At 41.8% G+C, this 26057-nt stretch overlaps 1 protein-coding gene across 1 annotated transcript in view; it reads right to left on the bottom strand.

Annotated features, from left to right (window-relative positions):
• Positions 1–1130: 1130 nt before the first annotated feature.
• Positions 1131–26057, bottom strand: part of gal3st3 (galactose-3-O-sulfotransferase 3) — a 27111-nt gene continuing 2184 nt past the window's right edge. The window contains exons 2-3 of the mRNA XM_034857263.1: positions 4064–4166; positions 1131–2667 (exon numbers count right to left, since the gene is read on the bottom strand). Of these exons, the coding sequence (XP_034713154.1) occupies positions 1284–2667; positions 4064–4146 (1467 nt within the window). The 5' untranslated portion in view covers positions 4147–4166 and the 3' untranslated portion in view covers positions 1131–1283. The remainder of the gene's footprint in view (positions 2668–4063; positions 4167–26057) is intronic.

Genomic DNA, 26057 nt, shown 5'->3' with positions numbered 1-26057 from the left:
CCTACATCTCTGGCTTTGTCTTTCTGCGTTTTCAAGTTCAGAATGAGCAGCTTTTGCCTGGTCCTTACTCTTACTCCTACGGCCAGGTAACCCAAGGACATGGGCCATAGGAGTGCCGTGAGAGAAGACGATTAAATATTCAAACACTGCGACCCACAGGCCTCAAGTTGTTGTCTTGTCAAGTTTACGTTTTTGTTTGTGCAAGTGTGTGCAGAGTGAGGCTGCTGGTAGGCTATTAAATCAATGCCTTTTGTATAGAACGTAGGCCTGGAGATCTTATTGCAACATCGGCCAAGATTAAAAACAAAACCCCACATCCGGGAACCTAGAAACTCTCTGCAATGCAAGATGTGACATCAGCTTGTGGTATGAGGAGGACTGCAATCAGAGGAAACCCAGAATTACAGAAAACAAGACTTCAGTGAACTCTCTGGACTGAGAGCCTAACTAGAGGGTTGCAGCAGGGATGAGGGGATGGAGGATGGAGAGAAGGATGCGGGGAGGAGGCCAGAGAGGTTGAAAGCTGAAGAGACACAGGCTTGGTGTGTGTGTTCAGTCTCTGTGTGAGTCATAGCGATAATGGGTGGTCAAACTGAGCATCCAGTCTTTAGGCTTACCCTCCGTATATGGTCTCTCACTCTTTATCTGTCTATCTGTATCTTTTTAACCCCCCTTCCTCCATTGCTTTAGGCTCTAGAGTTTGTAAGATAAGAAGAAGAGGAGAAGAGTCTTGATTGTGCTGTTGTAATAATGCTTTGAGATGATCTCAATGTCTGTCTGGCCTCTTAGGAGGCTCTTTGGATGCCTGACAGCTGATCCCTTTATGTCATTATGTCTCTCTCAAGGAGTTTAAGTGGCATATGTTTGGGAGAGAGAGAGAGAGCTACAGACAATGAAAGCAAGTAACATGACACTATACCAGTGTGATACACACAATGCTTACTCTGTGCCTCACAATAGGTCCGATATCCCCACTTCCCTATTGAGTCCCCATCGCACATAACAGATTCGCCTCAAAGAACCACTTTCACCTAAAACCCTCTCCTGTCCGCTGTGGGGAGGGGAGAGATTCAAGTTCAAGTCCAGATATGTCTTACCCCCTTTCCTTCCTTTTCCCCTTATTTTTTATCCCCAAATCTGGAAGGGACAGGAGAGACATTATTTCAAGAACGCCCCTGACTTTTCCCCTAAGACGCCCTTGTTTCCAACACCCCAACCAACCAAGCACCATTGTCTCAAGGGTCAAACTGGGTAGGAAAATGCATTCTGTTATATTCCAGTCTCTACTTTTTAGTCTGTGAGGCCTGGGTCTGTGAGGATTTAGGCCCTAACTTTGTGGTCCGATCTTGAGTTTCTGCAGCTGGCTTCAAAGTGGAGGTGGATCCCGTCCCTGTTGCAAGACCTGGGGCTACAGCGCCTGGGGCTGCCGGGCCTGGGGCTACAGGGCCAGGGGCTACAGGTGGCGGTTGGCTGCGGTGCACTTGAGAATGCCGAGGCAGGACTGCGCGTATGGGCTGCTGGAGGGAATGTGACTGCTGTGGAGGCCGCAGCTGATAGCCACGACGGTAGCGCAGTGATTGGGAACGTAGGAGCACCCGTGTGTACTGGACCTCTGGCATGATGAGCTTGAGGCAGAGCTCCTGGGCCTGGCTCGAGAACCCACGGCTGAGATTTACCGGGAGGTCGTAGCCCACAATGTCAACCTTTCCACTAGGCTGCCACGGGCGGAGATCCTTGTTTTTGATCTGCGCGGCTGATCGGAGAAGCGGCATCCGTCCACCAAAGCAGCTCCTCATTAACCTCTCCTGGGCTTGCTGAAGGAGTCGTACCTCTCGCGCCACACAGGCTGGACCCAGAGCTGACAGCTTGCGCCACAAGGAGGCATTAAAGTGGTCGTAGAGACGTGCGTCCAAGGAATTCCAAGCTCGGATCTCTGAAGGGAGCCCTGGCGTCAGGCTTCGCTTTGAGCTTGGTGTCCGCATGTTGAGCTTAACGTACAGAATGTCCTCTAGGTCCCAAGAGAGAAGATGGCGGAGGAGAACCAGCGACTCATCAAAGTACTCAGCAATCATCACCAGGGAGAAAACTCGCTCCACCTCAGCCAGAAAGGCCCGTGCATACACCACATCTGTTGCTGGGCGATCCTTGTCTCCGCCCAGGTCAAAGGTCAAGGTGTTGCGCGCATACATGGAGTCCTTTTCATCAGGTCGGTAGTAGCGCCAGGGCTCCTGTAAAAAAGCCTCCAAGGAGCCATTGGGGACCCTCTTAAAACTCTGACAGTACTGGTTGTAGTAACTGAACAAGGATTCAAACATTGACCCCGGCTCTCTCAGGATTGTGATATACATTGTGTCATTGGGCATCAGGCGCAGCAGCTCGGCCTTGTTGAAGCGCATGTGGCTGGTGATGATGTTTGGCGGTAGTGTGTGGGGGTGGACAAAGTGAGAGGTAAAGGAGCGCGGGTAGCAGAACTGGTGGCTGCAGGCCTGCACAGGCAAGGCCACCGTGAGGTTGTTGCGCTCTGCGAAACGGAAGAGCAGGTTCTGCATGGTGGTACTGGCTGTTTTGTGGGTCTTGAGGAAGGCCACATTGGTGTGCTTAGGTTTGAGGCCTGGGGCAGGATGGGGGCGAAGGGCAGGGCAACCGAGGTGAAAGGCCTCTATGGTCCTGGAGAAAGAAAAAGAAAGTGTAAAAAATCTGAAGCTCCATTAGCCCCAGAAAGAAGAAGCAGCTACTCCCAATAATTAGGTGACATTAGAGACATAATAGCAGACAGACTGAGATGTAGGACAGGACAAAGGTACAGCAGTCAAGTAGAAGTAGAAGTAGAAAATCTGTGAACATGTGGGGAATTGAAATGAGAGGAGACAAAGAAAAGAGAGAAGATGTAGGATAAGACACAGAGTGAAACAGAGAGTGCAAGTTGTGTATGAACGGTTTGTCCTATACACCATGGCTGGGTGATAAATCAATATTATATTTTGACTTTCTTTGGAATCATAACGTGATGACAGAAGTTTTGTCGGATGAACTACATCAACATGTTTTTACATGTGATTTAATTCCATTCCTAATTTTGAAAGTGTATGTATGGTTATTGGAAAAAATATTCTCATTATCACTGTGATTCCAGCCATAAGTCCCAGCTCTACTACATACTAATAAAAGGGAATGTGAGCTTTAAAATGTTTGTGTTATGTCTCGTCAAGTCTGTTAAGTCACTCATGTCTACTCAGGGGTGGACTGAGACAAAAAATCAGCCCTGGCATCCTCACGTCACCAGGTTTTAGTTTATAGTTTTTGTGAAATTGTTTGATCCTACAAGTGAGCGCTATTCTTTGTTTAAAACTTTTCCAAGTAAACATTTTTGTTAAACTTTCTATTTTGATGGGTTGTGTATTTGAGTTCACCAGTGTTGTGTCTAAGGTTGTTACAACATGACAACTCACACTGGGACCTAACATACTTTTTATCATCTTATTTGCAAAAAAGATGATAGACAATAAAACTAGATGCATCAGTGTACGCAAAATAGGATGATTATTCATGATACAATTTTACCATCGCAAAAGAGTTTGATATCAATCACACATTTATATTTGGGTACACACATTCTGAATACTCTGCAGTATTACAGCGGAGAGTATTCACTACAGACTGAAATAGAAGCTCAGTTATTTAAAAGGTGTCGAAACAATGGATAAAAAGCAGAGAAACGAATGACAGAGCAATAAAGAAGACTGTAAAGACAGGAATGTGGAGGAAGATTTTATGAGCAAAACGTTAAGTTAGAAAGGGTACGGGAAAGGGTAAAAGGGAACTGAATACAGGGCTGTCAAAGATCTACGATCCCTCTTCTTTTATAATTGGTCCCTAGACAATTGTGGCAGCTCAAAGTCTACATATTTCAGTGTGATAATAAGCCAGTTTTGCTATTTATTTGACTGGAAAAGAAAAAGACAGCCATATATTTGTAGTAATTAGCACCAAATGAACTTATTGAGAGATAGAGTGTATGTAATGTAAGTGTTTGCATACGTGTGGGCGTGTTTCAATCACTCACCAGCTCAAGTGGCCCCCATGGTGCAGCAGAAGACTGACAGTGCTGATGGCGACAAAGATCAGGAATATCTTCTTCTGCGACATCTCTCTCTGCTTCACTGGGACTGCCGGAGGTAGAGGAGAAGAAGAGCGAGAGTGAGGCGAATAGAGAACATAAGTAGAGGTAGAGTAGGGCAGCGTGAGAACAAGGGCAAGTGGAGGTGTAATGAGAAAGCGAAAATGAGGATGGAGGCAAAAGGAGAACAACAGGGAAAATGGGAGGAGGGTTTAGAGAGAGAAAAGATGAAAGGAAGTACAAATGAGGAGTGAAAGGACAGGAAGAAAGGGGAGTGAACAAGAGGAACAGACAAACACTGTGAGGAGTATTTACTGAACAAATAATGTCGACATAGGGTATTGAGGCAAGGCTTTTGTCAATATGTAAAAAAAAACCTTCATTACCTTCCACAGCTATAATAGTGACACTCACTGTTACACCCTATTATATTCTCTGGGCTCAAACCGTATACAGCTGGCTCCGTACATTAGTTCCTGTCAGTTATGAGGGACATGCATATGTGAAAAACTAACAGCCCGCCACAGTAAAAGTGCTCTGTGGCAGAAACTCTCCATGTCACTTGACCCGCCAAAATGCCACGACAGCAATAGAACCTGGGAAGGAGTCCAAGCCTCTCTCGACGGTATCTCACTTGCATAACAATGGCCGACGTCTCTCTCCTTGATTACACTGTCCTGTTAGCATATACACACATGCCAACAGTCGCAAAAGCCAGCTCATGTTACTCAAAGTTACTGCATACGGCATTTGGTGGATGCTTTTATCCAAAGTAGGTAAAGGTAAAGAAGGATGACTGCATCAATTTTAGACATGGGTGGCCCCTGGGAGAAACTACTGAACAGGGCAGTGTCACCTCAAGTGAAAGGGATCATGAAGGGGTTTGCTGCACAGACAGGGATTTGGATATAAGGGTAAAACAAGCGTTAGGTCTGGCCAAACATTTTGATTTAGATAGATGCAACTTGCTTAAAACCAGGGTATACATATAATAATGAAAATAAAAAGTTAAATTCACAATGCTATAACAGAATATAATATAAAAAAACAACAAATCATCACATTTGAGAAGCTGGAACCAGCAAATATTTGACATATTTAGTTTGAATTATTCATTAATTATGTAAATAGCTGGCCAAAACCTCATTTCATTTATTTTAATGCTAAACTAACTGTCTTAAAAAAATTAACATGGAGTCATCCTGCCGTACAAAATATAGAGCTCATAGGCATGAGAGTGGACATTATTTTATGTGCAAATTACACAACTGTGGTGGAGAAATGTGATCCCCAGCAATTTCTAAGTAAAATCAAGATATTTTCCCCCAAATAGTAGCCTGATTAAGCATTGAGGGAAGAACTGACAGCTGACCTTTTGTCGAGATGTAGAAGATTAACAGAGAAACGTGAAAACGCATTTATTTTCAATTCCAAAATGCTCAAACAGCTGGTATTGTGCTGCTTCGGTGGTTAGGCTCAGCAGGAATGTGCGTGAAGAGACACACACACACACACACACACACACACACACACACACACACACACACACACACACACACACACACACACACACACACACACACACAAACACACACACACACACACACGTGCAGGCACACACAAAAACACTAAGCCTACTCTGCTAAACAGGAATTAATGCTCTCACACTAATTGCACAGCTTGTTGTAGACACAGTTTGGTTGTTTTTTGGCAAGTTAATCTTTTGATGATGTCAACACAGCATGTCCTCTGCCCTAGTGACGGCCCAATAATCTGAACACAATTGCAATTTATAGTTTCCTTTGTCAACAAAAGCCAGTTGAGTTGATATCATCCAGATTGATGTAAGACTGAGGCATGCAAATTCATTGGAAGGGCAAATGCTTAAAACGTGTGCAGAATCCAAGTAAATTCATTTAAATTATTCCCTTGTATCCAAATTTTTCGACCAAATGTCTAAAACTTAAAGATATTTAATCATGCATTGATGAAGAAAAAACAATCTTCACATTTGGGAAGCTGCAACTACAGTTTTTAGGGGTATTTTTGCTTGTAGCTTAAACCATTAGTCAATGATTAGAAAAATAACAATTGATTAATCCTTTAATTATTCTTAAGTCATTACTTTACTTTATTATCCTTACCTAGGAGAGTAGAAACGCCAGGGACAAGACATTGGCACAAGAAACAGGAAATTCAGATAGCTCCACGAGGCAATACAGCCAATTGTCCATCCTATTTCAAACCAATTTCAGTGATGTGTGGTAGTTCACCCAGCAAGCCCTTAAAAAGTACAGTTTGGCTCTAAGTGCAGGGCTTACATCTTCTACCAATGCTTATTTTTTATATTTAGAAATTGTTTTCTGCCTCAAGTACACTTCTAGTTCTAGCGAGACTCAGCACAAAACAACTCACAGCCCTTGAAAAAGGCTCCTTTGTACTCTTTAATAAATAAAATTTCCTTTTTAAAAACATGTTCCCTGTCCACTTTAAGTTGTTTGTCCAAACACAGCCTGGGTAGTTGGGGGGAATTTTTGTTTTTCTCCTTCGCCATTATATCTTATAAAGCATGAACAACAACCTCCAGTGACTTGAACATTGCCTGAGCTGGATAATCCATCGCATTAAACATGACATTTTAATGTGGGTCTGCCACAGTGTGTTTTATTTCTTTTTCACCGTTGAGTGTTTTCATAGGAGTGACCTCGTCACTTCATTCTCTCTTATTATTAATCAGCTGACACGGACAGCAGGAGATTAAAGTCTCTGTCAGGACACACTCTCCAAAAAACATTTCACCTTGGCAACTTTATTGTTGGATCCCTTTGTATTTAGCAGGGGATAGGGCAGCCGTTTGGATTTTATAAAGGTGTTTTCAGACTGAAGTAAATCTGAGTTTTCATAATTCTGTTTAAACAAAAGGGTAATTCACTCGAGATGGCCCAAGTCTGTGTGTGTAATTAAAGCTGTGGCAAATAAACCTGGTCCGTAAAAATAGTTGTCACAATTTGTTATTTTGAGGAGTTTTAACATCTAAATATGTAATGCATGCATTTTACAATGACAAATACACGTGTCAAATACCATGCAAAAAATGTTCTATACCTTTGTTGTGCAATGCAGAACATTATGGTCATTTAGAACGCTCATACTCTTGATTTAACAGATAATCTGATTTATTCAACTATTGAACAAGTCCTCCAAATTATTATTTTTGGTGACTACAATGTTGTTACAACCTATAGATATGCCGTCTGAAACTGTGAAAAAAAATGTAATACAAGCTTTTTCCTTATCGTACATTCCTTAAAACCACTTGCATGAAGTGGAACAGGATAGACATTTCATTACTATCTTCAGAAATGCCACATTTTCCAAGCTGGGCAATTACATCTCGTTACACTGGCCTCTTCGGCTCAAGGTTGGGTCCCATTTGCATAGGAAAATGTCACCTTAATACCTGTCTTGAATGAAGAATTAATGAAATGAAGCACAGAGACTGATTCATCCTGATTCTCATTCAGAGTAGTGGGAGGCAGCCATGCAGCAGAGATGCAGGGGGCTGTTTCGTGTGGTAAGATGAGCTGGTTTGTAGCTGTGTGTGTGTGTGTGTGTGTGTTTGTGTGCGTGTGTGTGTGTGTGTGTGTGTGTGTGTGTGTGTTGATGGAGGTAGATCGTATGTCACAGGGAGTTAATAAGAAAGGGATTTAAGTGGCTTTCAGCAGACAGACTCGGCTTCTCCCCTTCATCCAACCTCGTCTGCTGCTATCTTCTCCTCCCTTCACCCCCCCCTCTTCCCCACCAACGCTCTGGCCTCTTTAATTAAAAAGGTCTGATTAGGTTTCTCTTACGATCGCTGCAGATATAAAAGCACAGTAGTGAGAGGACACCTGATCCCTTTGTTATCGGACAATGATTTAGACACGGGTAAAAGGATATCTTATCTTATTTGTGTATTGATTTAATGATTAAACGAGGGACAATCCACACAGAGGTGTGGATTGCAAAGGATTACAAACATCATGTGAAGGTAAAGATCCTAATCCTTTAACACAGATCTCAGGGTGGATTATCCATTTCACATTGCAGTCAACAGCCAAAGATCTTAAATACGAGCATTTTGCTGGTTAATTCTTAAATGTTTGTACTCAGAGGTAAAAGGTCACCGGGAAAAAAGTTAGACGTTCCCATATGGCAAGCAACATAAGCCGCTCTTCAACTGCAGGAACTTTCCTTTTGGAACAAGGAATTTTCTGAGGAACTCGTTGGGGACCAGGGTCTAACAAGCCCCTGGTCGGAGGGTAGTACATTCTAAAAGTACAGGAACCTTCGGCGTGGGGTTTGCAGGGATGACTGTTGCTGAACGGTCAAACACACACAGCACGGCTGCTTCAAGTCTCCTAACCCTTCATTCTTAAAACAAGGAAGTACTCTCATATCGATGTAGGACCATTTTAGGACGAGGCGAGAAAGTTTATCTTTGTTGGATAACATTAAAAGTAAATTTAGGCTTTGCTGTTGTTGTCCTAACTTTTCTTTTTAAAAGACAGAGAAAAAGAGCCAGTGGCCACACTGAACTGGGTGAGGCATGCAGCCTATGAAACATTTATGTGCTGCAATTCATTTATTTGTATCTGTGATAAGCCAATATCCACTGATAATATTGGCACTTGCCAGTTTTATCACTGACGCTCTATACAAGACTGAGCTAATTAAAAACTATTTTTCATCATGGTATAGTAAATATAATATTCATGAACAGACAGTTTCCAAATAACTTGGCAGTTTATTTCAGTTTGAGGTTGCATTCCTATACATGAATAAGTGATAGTTTTTTGTGTGTGTGATATTTTGGTCTTGAGTTTATTTCAGAGCACTGGATCTATTTTTTTGTGTGGTAGTTATTTTGTTAGTCTGTGTCTGTGCCTGCTTACCAACACAATGTGCCTTCAGATGGAGGTGTGTGAAGGAATTCTTCTCACATCTCCATTAAATGTTCCCCGCAGGTGATTCCAACTTTATTTCCTCCCTTTCCCACTACACTTAATTTCCTTCTGCCCTTCTATCTTTTTGTCGGTTTGCCTCTATCTCTCCCAGAGGCTGCTGCTGCTGCTGCCATGTTAAAATGTTGTAGCTCCAAAATGGCAGCTGTTATGAATCAATGGAAGAAGTTTTGAAAGAGTTTAGACTTGTGTTGAGTTTGAACTCAGGGTGAGTGTTACAGTGGCTGTGAAGAAATACAGCAGCGAGAAAAATATAGAGAATTAAAAAAAATATAGAGAATTACAATTCAGGTAAGACAAGACATGTAATGCACAAACACACACACACACCACAACATGCACTCATACAGGAACAAAACTAATATCTCTATAGTGCCTTCACACACACAGATGATCACTACCCCAAACCCCTCACAGACACACACACAAACAACCACACAAACAGCTGAACCTAATGAGCAGCTGCTTCGCTATGATCTTGTCATCTGTACTGATCTCATATGATAACCTTTGACCTCTCCCGAGGGACTTTTATACATCAGATGATCTGGGAGGTTTCCCAAAAATAACACACACACACACAGACACACACACACACACAAACACACACACACACACACACACACACACACACACACACACACACACACACACACACACACACTAGAGAAGGGATAGGGACTTATTCATTTTATACTTCATGCCCCATGTTTTATCAAAGTGAGTGTATAATTCTTACTTTCTTATCATATGGTATGTGTCTTTGTGTGTCCAAACCAACCAACATATGAAGTCATGACAAATGAGGTTTTTCCCCGTTTTCCCTTTTAAACACACACCCACAGCTGTTCAGGGACCAGCTCCCAGGGAGCTGACCCATGGTCCAGCCATCAGTAAAAGGATGACTGTTGCCGCGGAAAACCAAGGGCAAAGCCTCATGTAACATCTAACACTGGGAAACAGATGTACACACACGAACGCATGAGCGCGAGCATGCACGCACACACGCACGGATGCACGCACACACACACACACACACACACACACACACACACACACACACACACACACACACACACATACACACAAAGACCTGAGGGATACATTAGCATTAGTGCTGCCCTTCAACAGCATTGTGGAAGATGCTAGTTTATGTTTTGCTAGTTAGCAAGTGATCTTGGGCAAACGGGCTGTAAGACAGCGGCATTAAAGCTCCATACATATTTACAGTAACGAGAGCTGCTGTAACAGTGACAAGCATGGGTTAAATTGTCACAAATACTAGCCATGAAGAAGAATGGGTTTGGTATTGTGCTGAGGTTTTGAGATCTCACCTGTACCACACCAATTTAATATAGGTTAACAGCATTGAAATATTACTATTGAGAGTTCCTCGTGACATTGGATTACATTTGGATGGTAACAATTGGGGCAGCAGAGGGCAAGATATCCTGAGTTTTATTCAGTCAAGTTCCAAATGCCCTGGATCTCTCACTTCCCATAATGCAACCTGATAGCATCATTCCTTATGCATTCATGTGGCTTGACTCATTTTCCCAACCTTGAGAAAGGGACTCCAGAGCTACAGAAGACATTACACAATTGTTTGCAGTAAAGCTAGAGGTAATTTGTTCTAAAGCCCTGAAGTAGCCGACGAGCACTCCTCCTGCTGAAAAGTCCATCGAGACACTGGATCCCTCTCAGCTCGAAAGCTGCAGCTGACCCTGAGGTGCACATTATTCACCCCGGAGGGATCAATAGGTATCACATCTGACTATTACTATTTACAAGGTGCATTGACTCGGGCTTGACTTTGTTTTAAAAGTGTAGAATTTCACAAGGTGACCTTGTTGGAGAAAAAACACACAAAAACAACAACAACTGGACAGGCAGTTGAGGCGAGGCTTGGCCGGTAACAGCTGCAGTCCAGTACAGAAATTTGACATCTGCAGCTGCCAGTGTGGTACAGCTCAAGGACAAAGACTTTATTTTCTTAATGATTTGAGGATTTACTCCAGAGTAGGACAGTGAAATGCTACATTGAAACACGCTGTGGAGAGCTCCTGTATAAATCATGAGGCGTGTGCGGGGGGAGGGGGAAGAAAAAAATGTGGTTTTAAGTTCTAAGAAATCCTTTAGGGGCCGTTCTGGGCGATTTAAGAAATCTGTTCATTTTCCAGGAAGGCTGTATGCTTACGTCTGAGGCTTTTTCTCTGAAATCCTCGCTGCTCCACCTTCCACTTAAGGCCATTTGGTGAAGCCAGAGATCCCCAAGAACAGTTAAGAAGAGTTATTTTTTAAACCTATTTCATAAAAGGGGTTAGATTGGTATATGAAGGCAATATTGGTAAGTTATGTCATCCATAGCCAACAAGAAAGAGGTTCCTAACAACATAAAATGATTCCATATAAGCTGCAGAGATGAGTGTTTGACAGTTACCAATGAAAATAGTCTATTGGAGTCCTACATGAACACACTGTTATATTTGTGTTTTGTCTGTGCTCTTCTCACAGGTTTGCAGAAGGCTGGTGAGTCACAAATATTTAATGATATGTAAATACATATAGAATACCTTTTTATGAGGTTGTCCAGCTAAATAAGTAGATCCTGGTCACTTTGACTAAACAATTGGTCCTGTGATAACTTAATATCCATAGTTGTAAAATGTTGTGTATCAAACTATTGAATCTACTCAAAACAGACTTCCTGGATCCTTCTTTTCTCGCCAGTATTCTATTCTTATATTTTTATTTAAAATGACAGCTATGGTTTAGTGAAATCGACACATTGATTTACTGTAATTTACTTTGCATCCGTCTCTTTGCCTTTTTGAGCAGTGAACCCCGAACATGACATTCATTTTCAATGTGTTTCCAAACTCTGTAAGATGTTTTTTTCATTAAACCACACTATGAATCTATGTTGCATATGGTTATGTTATATTAAAATGTTACTTGGTCCAATTTGTTGTTATTATTAACCTAAAGCAGTTGGGTGTGCGATAAGAGGTTGGAGCGTAATACAAACAGCGGGTGAACACGGTGCTGCATCAGTGAGAATCAAACGCTTCTTATTTTATGGGAGCCTTGAGTCGAAGAACATCACAGCTTCTGTCTGCGCCCGTGCAGACTCTTGCTCTTATCGCTCTCTCCCTGCAGTCCCCCTACAATCCTCATTACTTTAATCTGAAGTGCACCTCACTGACTCCCCCACCTCCTCCTCATCCTCCTCTCCACTGGGCTTTTCCTCTTTCCATCACTCTATCGTCCAACCCTTTATCTTTACAGTAAAGGTAGTCAGGGCTCTCTGGCTAGCTTCCCTACGGTGCTTTATTGACAGCTGCCCCACCCTGTTCCTGGACCTGTTAGAGATGTAGAGAAAGAGAGAGTCAAATCGACTGTATGTCTTTACTGAACATGCATGTTAATGTGCGTATTGCACAGCTGTGTATTCCCGCGTGTGTGTGTTTGTGCATGAGTGTGTCTGAGAGTGTGTCTGGATCGTTAGGGTAGAGTCCCTGTGGACCCACAGATACAGGCTTTATCTTACCCTAAATGACCCCCCGGAGAGAATGATCAGAGAGTGGCGGATAGGGGGAGAACACAGGGAGAAAATGGGGCGAGTGAAGGACAGGGTGAGAGGAGAATGAAAGGGGGGGGGGGGGGGGGGGGGGGGGGGGGGGGGGGGGGCAGAGATGACAATGAGATTCAACAAAAGAAAAGCTGAGAACAAGAGAACATGGAGAGAGAAAATGAAAGAGGCCTGAGTGTCTTTATTGATAAAAGCCTTTTAGATCATTTGTTACCGGCAAGCACCTTAAGCCAAATCCAGGGAGAGACAAAAGACATCAGCGGACCCGTGTTGCCTTTGGTGAGGTCAAATGACAAGCACAGCTTCTGTTTTTTCTCTTTGGATAACAACATACTTTATAAAGTGTACTGATTAATACCCCACTGGAATGCCTTGTGTTTTTCCTAAACAACATTTTTGTGATAAAGTCTAACCCCCTCCACGCACACATTTCCAGTGTTGTTAGCAAGCTAATATTTGCTAGTACACCCGAGGTTGATGGAAAGGTCACTAGTTTTGCAGGTATTTGGTCATATATTTAACTAACTCCAATTTTGACCTGATGACCAGAGATCAACGTTTTTTACAGCCACCATAATTGTTTCCACAAAGTTTCACGGCAAATTTTCCCATTTGTTGCTGAGATATTTCAAGAAAAAAATATATCAATCTTGCGGTGGTGCAGGAGGAAAAACCAGGGGGTCGTTGAAGTCCGGAAGGTTTATACTCTGGGGACCATGACTGTTCATGCCAATCCATACAGTAGTTAAAATTACATTAACCTTTGCAGTACCTGGACTCAATATTTTGTTGTGGAAATGATAAAGGCTTCATTATCGGCAAAAGAAAATCAATTCCATAAAGAAGTACCTTAATCCTTTTGAAGTGACCACTTCAATTTTCTCCAGACAGGCCTCTACACTTTGTCAATCATCTGAGAGACTACAGAACGCCTCAATAGCAAGTGAAAAATATAAATGCAAAACATTTTGGAGTGGTTTGGGCGAGGGGTGTGTGTGTGTTTATGTGTACAGTTTAATCCAGCAGAGGGGGATGTGTGAACATTTAGGGGGAAGCACACTTTCAAAATGTATCTGCATTTATATTCTGCTCAGGAAACTCAACGTGCTTTTGCAACTCAGCTGTTAATTTACATAAGACGCAGGCTTCTTCCTCGCCAAATAAATTTGATGTACAGAAAAGCACCTTCTGTAGACAAAATCACAGCTTCCTGCCGGCCTGACTGTTCCGACCTGCAGAGTTCCAACCCGCTGAGTTAACCAGGGTGTTACACACACTTTGCCATTGTTGCTCCTGTTACAGAAACGTAATTGTAGGTTTTTCACGAAGCCCCCCGTGCTGATGCTCTATGCTTAAGCTCGGCGCCAGTTACTAGCGCAGCGCCGAGGGAGCTGAGCACATCCAGCAGGTTCCTTTGGACCACAGCCTAATTCACGTTCCTGCTTTTATTGGATGAAATCAATTCTGCCGCAGTTGTTTATCCTCCTTCCTTAAGATAAAAAAGGCCTCACTTCATCAGCATGACAAACGATTTATGAATCTAAACACGTTATTTCTCTCAGACCTACTGTATCTTCTCAGCAGTACAACCTTACCTAAAAAAAAAACAACCCGTCCTGCATGACCCCCACCGGGAGTAGCTCAACCAGGAGAGCTTTGATTCTGCCAGAACCAGAGCAGAAAACCAAAAGAGCTGCATGCGCACTGCAATTAAGCAGAGACGCTGTCATGATTGGAGACAGGCGGAACATTAAAGACTCGCCAGCACCACAGTGTAAAATGTACAAGCTTGTATAAAAAGCTTGTCGGCTTTCATCAGTGAGTTGCAAATGCTTCTGAGGTGGAAGGACAAACAAGGTGGTCTGTGGTAATTAGTAATAAAAGACCTACAGAAGGGATGCAGAGGCATGGAAGGCAAGTACTCGATCAGTGACACAGTAATTAAGGATGCACTAATGTCATCCAATAGAATCAATCACAGCTGGCCTGCCCATGCGGTAAATACAGATTTTTCCAAACTTATTGATTACATTTGGGCTCCATATAGATGCAACCTTAGTGGGCCCTGTTCCCCTTTTACTACATCCATTGTCACGCCTGCACAAATAACACAATGAACAAGTAACCACATGCACAGTAATGAAGTGTTAGGAAAGTCTGCACAGCCTGAACTCTCAGCCTATTTCAACCCTCTGTTCTGTGTGAAGCGTTCACCATGAAGATGTGTGTCAGTTCATTTTAATGTGGAAAGCCATCTGGGCCCCGTACACTGAAAAGGTATTTCTGTATTACACGTATACATAAGTGCTAGACCCAGTCTGAAATAGCAGAATAAAGCTTTAGACACTTGAAAACACAAGATTAAAAGCTGCTATCACTTTCAAATTGACTGCCTGGTCTTATTACAGGGAGTTAAATAATAACTCTATAAGTTATTACACTTTTCTAATGCTGCTGAAGCTTAATTTGCATCAGTAATATTTTTAGTAAAACGGACCAGAACACTATAGTAAACTGTTCATATTTCAATAGTCTGCATACATAGCTCCCTGCTGCTGTCCCAATGCTGGCTATTGTAAATCATTGTAATTTTTTTTCTTGCTCCTGTCTTTCTTGTTCTCTATTTGGTAGCCTTCTTTTTTTATTGCTTTAATAAGCATCAGTAGAGGACTCCTGATGTTGGGGCACTGTGTACTTAGTGACACTATTTCTCTCACTGCCACAATGCCTCCAGATCTCATTACAGTGCATGCTGTATAGCAGCAGTGCATGCATGCTTATTTTAGATGATCAAATTCCTACAGTTAGGATATTTACAGCTGACACTACTTAACCTGGAGCAGAAACCAACTGTTCCGGACTTTAATTAGTACTTCTATGCAAAAATGTTTGCATTTGTGGTAAGTTGAGGCCACATGGAAAAACAGTTACAAAGCAATGGCAGGGTAACAACATTCAATAGACAAGAACTGATCTCGAAAAAGGATGCCACTACCCCTGATGCTAAACCCTAAGCCACCCCTGCTTTCCAACTGCATTGGTGCATTTACAACTAAAACAGGCTAATGAGCTGATAAACCCCCATGCAGGCAGCAATAAGCAAGATCAATACACGCTGGATCAATACAGCATGGCTGTGATAGTGGAAATCCTGCAAGCAATTAGACAGCACTTGAGAAGGCGGCGTCTTCGTTCATAACCAACTATGATTGGGTCAAATGGGCTTAAGTAGGTGTATAGTGTGTTGATTATCGTTGAAGCAAGTTAATCACTCTGTTTATCATACTAATAGAAGAGAGGTCTCTAGTTAATTCTGGTTGTGTCTGCGGTGATAATTGGGAAATTTAAAAGCAAATAAGCCGTAATATAGCGGTAGGTGTTTTAAGATAACGTCTGGAGTATTGAGTAAGAGTAAAAGGCAGAGTGGATGTCCAGTTTTGATTGGACCTGAAAAACTGAGGTGTTTCACTGAGGACTGACAATGTGCATCAAAGACAAACAAAAAACAGAAGAAATGAAGGAGAGATTTGAAGACAATTTAAGCTGAACGGATTTTCAATCCTAAACGTTTGTATTTTAAAATTTTAACCTGGAAAGGTTAATCTGTGTTTGATAACAATTAGTAAAACAAAAGTGTGTATTGCATTTGGAAAGACAATTGATTTTTGTCTTTAATTTAATACTGTATAAATTCGCTTTATGTAATATTAAAGTGTGTAAAAACATACATATATAAACTAATTTATTTTCTCATTTCAAAAGATCACAAATAACCAATTAAGCTTTTTGACTCTAAATTAAGCTTTGTGGCTAGTGGAGCACTGCACAAGCGCCCTTTATTGGCTGGTTGCCACTGATAAAGAGTCCCTCTGCTATGAATAGGACAGGCAAGATGGCTTGTTGTGAATATGTCACTCTCTCCCATGTGGCTGTACTGGCTTCGAGGCTCAGCTCTGGCACTCCGCGCAGCAGAGATGTCAAAGGAGAACTGCTGAACTGGACAATCGGAGTATTCTAGTGTTGGCTCCAACTGTCACTTCCTGGCCACAGAAGAATACCACAACAGAACTGAAACGATGGATTCCAAATAGCAAATTCTTCACAGAGTGCCAGCCGTCCTTTGTGTCAGGGCGATGCCTCCAGATAGCCGACTGATCTATACACAGAGCTGAAGAGCCAGAGTCTGAATAATTAACCACAATGGAATAATAAACGCACAGTTCTCCCTTAATTCTAAAAATGTCAAAAGCAGATGGCCCACTGCCTGCAGCAAAACTTTGGTGTGGAGCGAAGAGAGAGACGAGAATGGAGATAAGCGGAAAAAAGGAAAAGAAAGCAAGATAAATATGTTAAGGAGGTTGTCTTTTTGCCAGGAGCAGGAGGAAGGATATATGACTGACCCACGGTTTTATTTGTTGGTCCTTAAAATGCAACGAACAAATGAAGTGAAGTAAATGAGCTGAGACCAAACAGAGTTGCATAAAAAATTAAATATGAAACGGCAATGAAAATATGACTGTCTTCGCTTTTTTTTACAGTTATAGATCACGCTGGGGGTGATAGTTTCTATATTTGAATGTATCACTGCATTGCTGAAAACATGGAATAAGACCAAAGCAGGTAGACAAACAGCTATTCAGATCGCATTTGATCGCAGATAAGACAAAAGGAGAGAAATGCGTTGAACTGCGAGAAAATAGGTCCTTGAACGTTGCAGAAACGTGGAACAAATGTGGCAGTCCACATAGTTTCTCTTCCCTACTTGAGAGCAAAGACACCTACTGCTGTGACTGGTGAGCTCTAGTCTATCCATTTGTTACCACGTGGTTAAATGCTTCCAACGTTTAAGTTTAAGTTAACTACATGGAAGTCATTTGCTCGCCTCCTCCAGGGACTGCACAAATGTGGAACCAAAAAATGTAAGCTTTGTAGTAGCTCAGGGAGATTTAAAGAAAGATGTGCTCTCTGCTCTGACCATGACTAAGTTAAACAAATAATATTTAAAGTGGTGTGATTTTCCTATGACCTTCCACTTCAATTGATTGCATGTTCTACAACATTAGCATCACATCATGGAAGACTTTATACTTCCTCACATGCTAAAGCTGAATACTTGTGGCTGGATGGGGGTTTCTATTTCGAGAATCATCACTATTCATTGCGTCATCATTGCTAGAAACAGACTGGGGTGTCCATTTTTAAATAGTTTAGCCTGCTGTGTTTTTCTTTTGCTGCCTCCGGTTTCTTTTGAAACTATTTTGTCTTCTAGCTGTGGCAACAGTAACATGCCGAGACTCAAAAGCAACACACCTTCGATGTTCTGTCTGTTACATGTTAGGGCGCTGCAGCTTCATGCGGTGTCGCTATGACGACCAGCCACGCTTGCCTCATGCATGAGACGGTACTAAATCTGCAGTGGAAATAGGAGGACGGGCACCGCGGCCGGGTCAAGTCGATGCGAGTCGAGCAGGTACCATGGAAAACGTCATTTTTTTTTGAGAGGAGGGTGAGGGTGTGACCATGTTGGGACCTGCTTTTATGTGCATATTCACATACAGTATGTGTACGTCCATGCCTGGTGATGGGTATTTGACTGTGTACTTGTGCATGCAGTGTATGTGTTTGTGTGTGCAGGTAGTGTTTGGGTATGCCAATGTTTAAAACCCGACTGCTTGCACAGCTGTATTTACTGCGATTCTGTGCCATGCTTGCTTTCATTTGTGTGTGTATGTTTGTGTGTGTGTGTTTGTGTGTGTGTTCTTGCTCTTCTGTCCTTTGGAGGCCAAGGGAGGCTTATTTTGCAACCAAAAAAGGACATTGTGGTCAGTTCTCTTTGAAGGGCAGTTTGATTTTAGGGTTAAGCTTACAAGCTAATTTATGTTAGTCCTGCCCTTCCAGACCTGAGTCCACAATGCTATGTCAGCCCAGTATGGTTTGGCTTATTACACTCCCTAATTACTCTAGTATAGGAATAAAAACACTCTGGCTCGTTTGTATTTCTTTAAACAAATCGCAACCATCCCCGGCGCTAAGCCTCATTAGCAGAGAAAGCGTAAGGGGACGGACATGTAGCAGGTGTGAGACGCACCTGATATCAGGCTTCATCCCAGCAACAAGTACGGTGGGTGCAGTTGGTCAAAGTTGAGGCGGTAAAGGATAGAAATCCAACCCCTTATTTCTGTGTGTGTACATGTGTTCTGGTCTCTAGGATCGTGCTGTTAGGAAGCAGCCAGGCTCTTTGTAATGGCCTGGTAGACGCTCCAGCCAGAACCGGATTTATCAAGGGGCTAGACTAGAACCCCAGGGGAGGACACCCTCTGCACCTCCCCTGCACCCAAGACACAAACACACACACACACACAGATTTCACACAGATTCTGGTGTGAATAAATGGCACATACAGAGCCAAGCAGCCCTCATAAACTCACAATCACAAGCTTTTACACATACACACAAGTAAGCATGCCCCAGGAACACACACATACACACACACGCTGCAGGTTCAAAACATTCCTGTCTGCCCCAGCGGGTTTAAAGTTTTTCAGAGGAAACACCTTTAGTACTTAACGGAGGCTTTCATTTGCCTGCCTGGGCCGCTCAACACATTTATTAAGTTCCTCCTGTTTATTAGACCAAACATATCATTTCATAATGAAAAGTTGTGTGAGGCAAACTGAGGAAATGAAAGAAAACAGAACAAAAATCATATTCAAAAGCAATCATATTTGTGCAGCCTTTAATCAAAGTTAAAGTCCTTAAGGTGTGGTAAAGGTGAGTGTAAAAAAACAACAACAAAACAGATAATACAATTTTTTTACAGTAAAGAAAGTGTATTGCTCTTTTGGTCAAATTAACAACATAAAGGTTTTGAGGTAAAATCCTTTTATCCTTTTATTATTTTAGGGTCCCATATTGTAAAAAGTGAGATTTGAAGCCAGTCTAGGTGCTATATAAAAACTAGTAAAGAATGAAATTGCATAATTCACAGAGAAATGCACACAGCCCAAATTCATTAACAGGGCCTTTAAACGAACCGTACTGTTGTGATGTCACAACTATACTATATACAGTAAATAGGCAGAAAGTGACACTACATTGCCATGACAGTCATTCCCTGGCTGCAGTGGCAGGGCACAGACAGTGAGCAGTGAGCTTAGATGCGGAAGAACCGACAACGCTGACCAGTCAGATAAAGCACACTGGGCTTTTCCTTTAGGGGGCTGGCACTAAAATTGGACAGCCAGAGGGTGAAAACAGTATGATTTTTTTAAACATTAAAGCATGTAAACATGTTCTAGTAGAATTTTGTCGGAAGGAGTAAGCTCAGTTTAAAGACCGACAAATACACTATTAAAACCAGACAACACATCATTTACTGCCCTTCTTTTTAAAAGTCAGTGGTGTGGCCCAGATCTTCCTGATGAAGCCCTACACAGAACACAGCCGCTGAAAAGTGATATTCAGTTTGGAGTATCTGGTTTCTAGATGATGTTGTGCAACAGATTCTATAGATAACGTATCGAATGGCTCGTTGTCTCAGACCTTGGAGTTGATAGCCAACACAGTGTGTCCTTACTGACCAGTCTCATTTGTTCTCCTGGACGATTAGCTTTGTTTGATGTGGTTTTCTTTGTGGACTATCAGTCCTTGTCTTTCTCTCCTCAGAGGGATTTGTGTTTCCTCAGGGTTCATGGGAACAGCAGCACTAGGAGGGCAACGCCGCAATGTAAATACCACCAACCACTTCAATCAGGATCCACCAACTGTACCTTCTTATTTCACTCTAACCTTAACCCGCCTTATTGTAGGAACAGTTGTGTGAAAAGTGGTTTAAACCATAATTAAATAATCATAAATTGATTGGCACAAATGACACGATTCAATATTTTCAATCTCACTACGAGGTCCATTTAGAAGATTTTGCAGGACCTTCGTCAAGGTCAAGAATGAACATTTAAACTTCACTTATCACTTAACATCTTAACTTTTTTTTGTACCTCAGCCAAGTAAGTTGTGCGATTCAGTTGGTCTGTTTTTCAGCAGGATTCTGGACAAATGAAAGTTGAAGGAAGGGTATAGAGTGGGCCAATGAAGGACACATTAAATATGGGAGCGGATCTGAGTGACAGGGCAGATACACACAAAAAATGTCACTTTCGTTAACATTGTGAGATAGGGCATGGCCTTGGGGGATGTCTGCACGCTCTGAGTGCCCTTCTTATTTTTTTTTATATTTTTTTTATTTTATTGTTTATTTATTTTAATTTTTTGTGGCCATCAACCCGCGACAGTTAATGCTCTGATAACATGTACCTTGTCCTGCTCTTGGCATTTTTTTTAGTGCTTTAATGGCACTTCATATGAATGATGGGCTTATGGAAATGTTTTTTTGTTGCCCTGTGTCTTTTTTGCTGGAGGCTGCAGCCTGAAAGGAATACCAGCATAAATGACTCCAGGCTACAACTACATTTTCTGGTTTAAAAAAAACAATAACTTACAGCGATGCTTCAACTGAACCTCACTCAAAAAGAAGACAATAAAGCTCAGTTCTAATGGTACTGAGATGTAAATACAGCAATTATCGTTTAGGTATCTATAAAGAAAACCAAAAAGTATACACCTCTAGGCTTTGGTTCACTAAAACACTGAAGATCAGATAATCACAGACTTTATAAATCTGGCTCAAGCTTTGGATTTTGTCAGAGTGGTGAACCAGAGAGGACTTTACCACAGATAAGTTTGTTTGACACTAACAAAAACATAAACTCAGATGCTCTCAGTATTACTAATAAATAATGCTTTTCATATTGTGTGGAACAGCAGGGCCATCCAGATTCAGGACTATCCTCCCATAATCTTCCTGCCCAGTCCCTTTTAATCCAGGGTCTGCTGGAATCTGGCTGTCGAACATCTCCGAGTAGATGAAAACCTTCCCACCAAAGGCAGCTCCCTGGAGCCGGGCCCAGACCCTGACAAAACCCTCGTCCATCTGTCTTCATCTGGCACCATCGGCCACAGTCAGATCCACGGCTAACAAGTGCCATCACAAAAAAAGGCCTTTTTAATTTTGGACCAGGGATAAAGAGCGCTTTATCAGAATCAGAATCAGCTTTATTTGCCAGGTATGAGGATGCATACGAGGAATTTTCTTTGAATCGTATTGCTCATAATGTGCTTACTCATACAAAACAAAACAAACAACTAAAATAATCTATATATACACATTAAAACAGAAACAATAGAGGATACATTGTCGTCATTTGAAAACACTGTTGAAGCCTGCGCCTCCTCATTAACATTTGAGACCAAGTCTGGCTGATGTCTCTTATTCAGCTGGAGGCTGATGGGCTCTCCGGGGGATCAGTTGGACTTAATAATAGGCAACATTAAGAGTGGATGAGAGGGAATTTACAACCTCACACACTCCCTCTATATATGCATTACCCCTAATCTCACATCTAATCTGAAATACAGTAGCATTTTTGTATATGCATGCAGGAGCAGGCCTTAAAAATCAATTTGGCCCCAAGCCACAATGAGACAAAGTTCACCTTTGCACTAATGCATCCAAGTGGTTAAAAGTTGGCCAGTGTTAAATGTTTGTTTGTGTGTGTGTGTGCTTGTATGCTCCTGCAGGAGCCAGCATGAACCCAACAGGGGATCAAGTGAATGGTGTGTGTGTGTGTGTGTGTGTCTGTGTGTGGGCAGCATAGCCAGGGTCAAACCAAGAGGTTTGTTAACATGGAGCATTCATCTAGCTTAGGCTCACATCCATGTTGCAAAATAAATGCAAACACACACACACACAGACACACACACACACACACACACACACAGACAAACACACACAAACACACACAAACACAGACGGTTCTCTGAGGCGAGCTGAGATGCCCGCAAATAAATGTTTAATCACAAGCGCTCTAATCACTCAGGTCCATCTTAAACACCAGTCCCAATCTCCAGTAATACACATCAAGAAGACCTGCTGATCCTGGCCGGATCAGACAATATTATTTATTTGAACTCTTACATGACTTTCTGCTTGCTGGTGGTTGTTTTTTTTCTGACAGCAAGTTGTCATGAGAGTCTGAGCTCTGCAGCACTTCACTGTTTCTTTCATTTAAAGCTTTTCTGCTACTGTTGTGTTTACTGATGCTCTTCTCCCCATCAGGTGGGGTCATCACAGTAAGAATGTCATCTTAGTTAGAAAGATTAAATAACGTGTCACGGTAAATTACCAGACTCTGATTTTGGTGCAACTATGATTTATTATTTAACAAAAACAATTGCTAATACTTAAAAGAAGACATTTTGGAAAGTGATTAAAAAAGAGACCTGTGACGCATCCCAGAAACAAACAAAAACTAATCTAATACTACCCCAATATAACTGACAGATGCAGACATACACAGCTCATGTCAAATTAAATAAATACAACAGTAATATACATGATTTTTGTTTTAAATGCAACAAGGCTAAAAGGAACATATATGGACTGTGTCTGGGAGTGTGACCAAATTAAAACATTCAGGATGGAGATGATCAATAATCCATGTTGATCTTGTCTGTGAACCTTCCATTTGACCCTAAGATGATACTGCTGCATGTGTATCCAACAAATCTAAATCTGCAGCTGTATTGATTTTTGCTGTACCACAGGCAAAAGGACTAGAGTTCTCATTTGGCAGAAAATGGAGGCACCTTCAATCTGTGTTTGGATCAAAAATATGGCCGCATATACTGTATGTCCATGGTGAGATTAACAAATGGAACAAAACCAATTGGAGGTGTAAGAGAAAATCTGCAAACCATTTGACTAGTTAAAAAGAAAAAAAGAAGACATAGGGGAGCTTCTACACAAGTGGTGAAGCCCAGAAGGGGTGGAGGGTGACAGCGGCGGTGCAATTCAGGTTTGTTTTTGTATTTCTGTGAATCATGGCTTTGCTAAAGGTGCCTTTGTTTTTCTGTTTTCTGTTTCGACATGTGATACTGTCATATCATTTGCTTTTTGTTTTTTAGCTGTCAAAATGCAGCAGAGGTTTTGAGAGAAATGTTAAATGTTAAAAGTTGTAATCGTAATTGCAACCAAAACGTAGTTTAAGAAATCTTAATCTGCTGTCCTACTAGCCAGACTAACAGCCAATCCAAAATATTTGAGTAAGGATTAGAAATTGTACTTGATGAAAAATGATCCATTGATCTTAGAAGTTTAGTAACTTGGATTGTTTTATTAAAAGGAACGCGCCAATTTATTGGGACTTTAGCTTATTCACCAAACCCCCGGAGTAAGAGAAGTCCCTACATACCCTTCTCATCTCCGTGTGTGATGTAACTCTGCCTGACGCCCCTAGCATTGGATTAGCCTAGCAAACATCCTGCAGGTAACTGGTTCAGCCATCATAAAGGGCCTTATTTTAATGTGGTAGGGTTTATTAGTTTATAAGACTAATATGAACAGTCACGCAATAGAACACAAAACTGCAAACACTACCTGGCTTATGATGATTCAAAAGATTTAAAACAAGTGATTATTGCTGTGGAGTGGGGATCATGCACTAATAAAAAAAATATCAGAATCTAAAATTTAAACCGTTACAGATGCAGCACTCACAGTCACACAACTGAGTTCACGTAATTGTCCCCATTGTGGACAAGACGCAGTAAAGAAACAGGGGTATCTGCCTGGCCCCGGATCATTTCACTCCAGTCCGGTGCTTCTGGCTTTCTCAGATTAGGACAACCACTCAGATTATGACAACCAGAAAAAGATGCAAACTATGCTGCTGCAGTTGTGAGAAATAAGAAATAAGTCTTTTTTACTGTTTTCGGTTAACAGTAGCAGACCAAGAAAAACTTTCTCAGCAGAAAGTCTGAAATAATGCAGCAGCAAACCCTCAGGCTGACCAAGTTGCTGAACATACTCACATATTTCTTTTACAATGCACTCAATTCTGTCTTTTTCTTGAAGTGTGCTTTCAAGAAGCAGAGAGCGTCGATAGACTCTGCGCTCAGGCGGTTTCGGATCTTTGTGGCAAATTGTCCGCAGATAGACAACGCTCTCTCCGCCGCCACGGATGTAGCCTGAATAGTACTGACAGCTTCGAACAACTGTTAGGTGCACGTGTTGTAACTTTCACTGGGTTTTTCTTTGGGAACTTTGCCATGCTGAGATTCTAAATGTCTGCACAATCCGCTTGTCGACCCCCCAGAACACCTGATAACCCGGTCACACAACATGCACTTTTCATTTTCCGGTCTTTGAAAATGCAAAAAAAATATATACAAAGCGGGACGTAGACATCCTTAGCGGAGGAAGGTAGCCTAGCTTACTGCTGCATAGTGTGTGCATGCTGCGTGATAAATTTCTTCTTCTTCTTCTTTAATAAATCCATTGAGCCTCCCTAATGAATTTTGGGAGGCTGTATTACTGTAGTTATGGTACGGCACCGTCACCTGCATCAATTAAACCGCATGACAACAATAGACGCGCACTTCTTGCTTTTTTAAGTTTGATTTTATTTCCCGTGTCCCGTCATAACCTTTCCCGGGAATTGGGAAATAGTCTTGATCAGATTTCTCGGGAATCCCGTTTAATATCTTTTGCCTCCCGATACCAATTCTGATACCTGAACTTCTGATCCGATACTAGATCATATATTTTATAATGTTTTAACAACTGTATCCCTGTGTGGATGTGATATGATTTCCAACTTTGTTGTCGGTCTGGCTCAGGTTAAACTCTTTGTGAAACATGAAAAAAAAACATTGAACACCACCGAACTTTCTTTCATTATCCAATTTGAAAGTCAGTTATAATGGAATATTAAAATAACATAAATACACTACTTTAAAAAAGATTTCTTTAGGGCTTTATTATGTGGTATCGGATCGGTGCATGAACTCCAGTACTTCCTGATCCGATACCAGCATTTTAGGCAGTATCGGCGCCGATATCACTACTGGTATCGGTACATCTCTACTCCAGGGCAACATCAGCAAACAGTCTTAGTGACTTAGGACAACTGGAGGAATTTATATAACATACCAACATTTCTGAGTATTACTGCCTCTGTGGAAGCTGTAAACAGTGCTGCTGTTTTGGCTCAAGGCCTGACCATACTCAGGGACATTGGACTGTGCAGCAACTGGCCACAGAACTGTATATCATTGTCTGATATTGTATAAATAAACTCCTTTCCCAGAGCATATGCCTTTAAAGGGCACCCTCAGTCTAGAAAGACTCTTCTGATGAGGTTTAACACAACGATGCAGTATATCTTAGCACAACGCACTTTATCGCATTGACTTTTTTCAAGACACTTAGTGTATGTGTGAGTGCCCC

The sequence above is a fragment of the Etheostoma cragini genome, chromosome 19 (genome assembly GCF_013103735.1).
Source record: "Etheostoma cragini isolate CJK2018 chromosome 19, CSU_Ecrag_1.0, whole genome shotgun sequence".
NCBI classification, from domain to species: Eukaryota; Metazoa; Chordata; class Actinopteri; order Perciformes; family Percidae; genus Etheostoma; species Etheostoma cragini.
The sequence above is the reverse complement of the archived record's forward strand: the minus strand, read 5'-3'. Positions and strand labels throughout refer to the sequence as shown.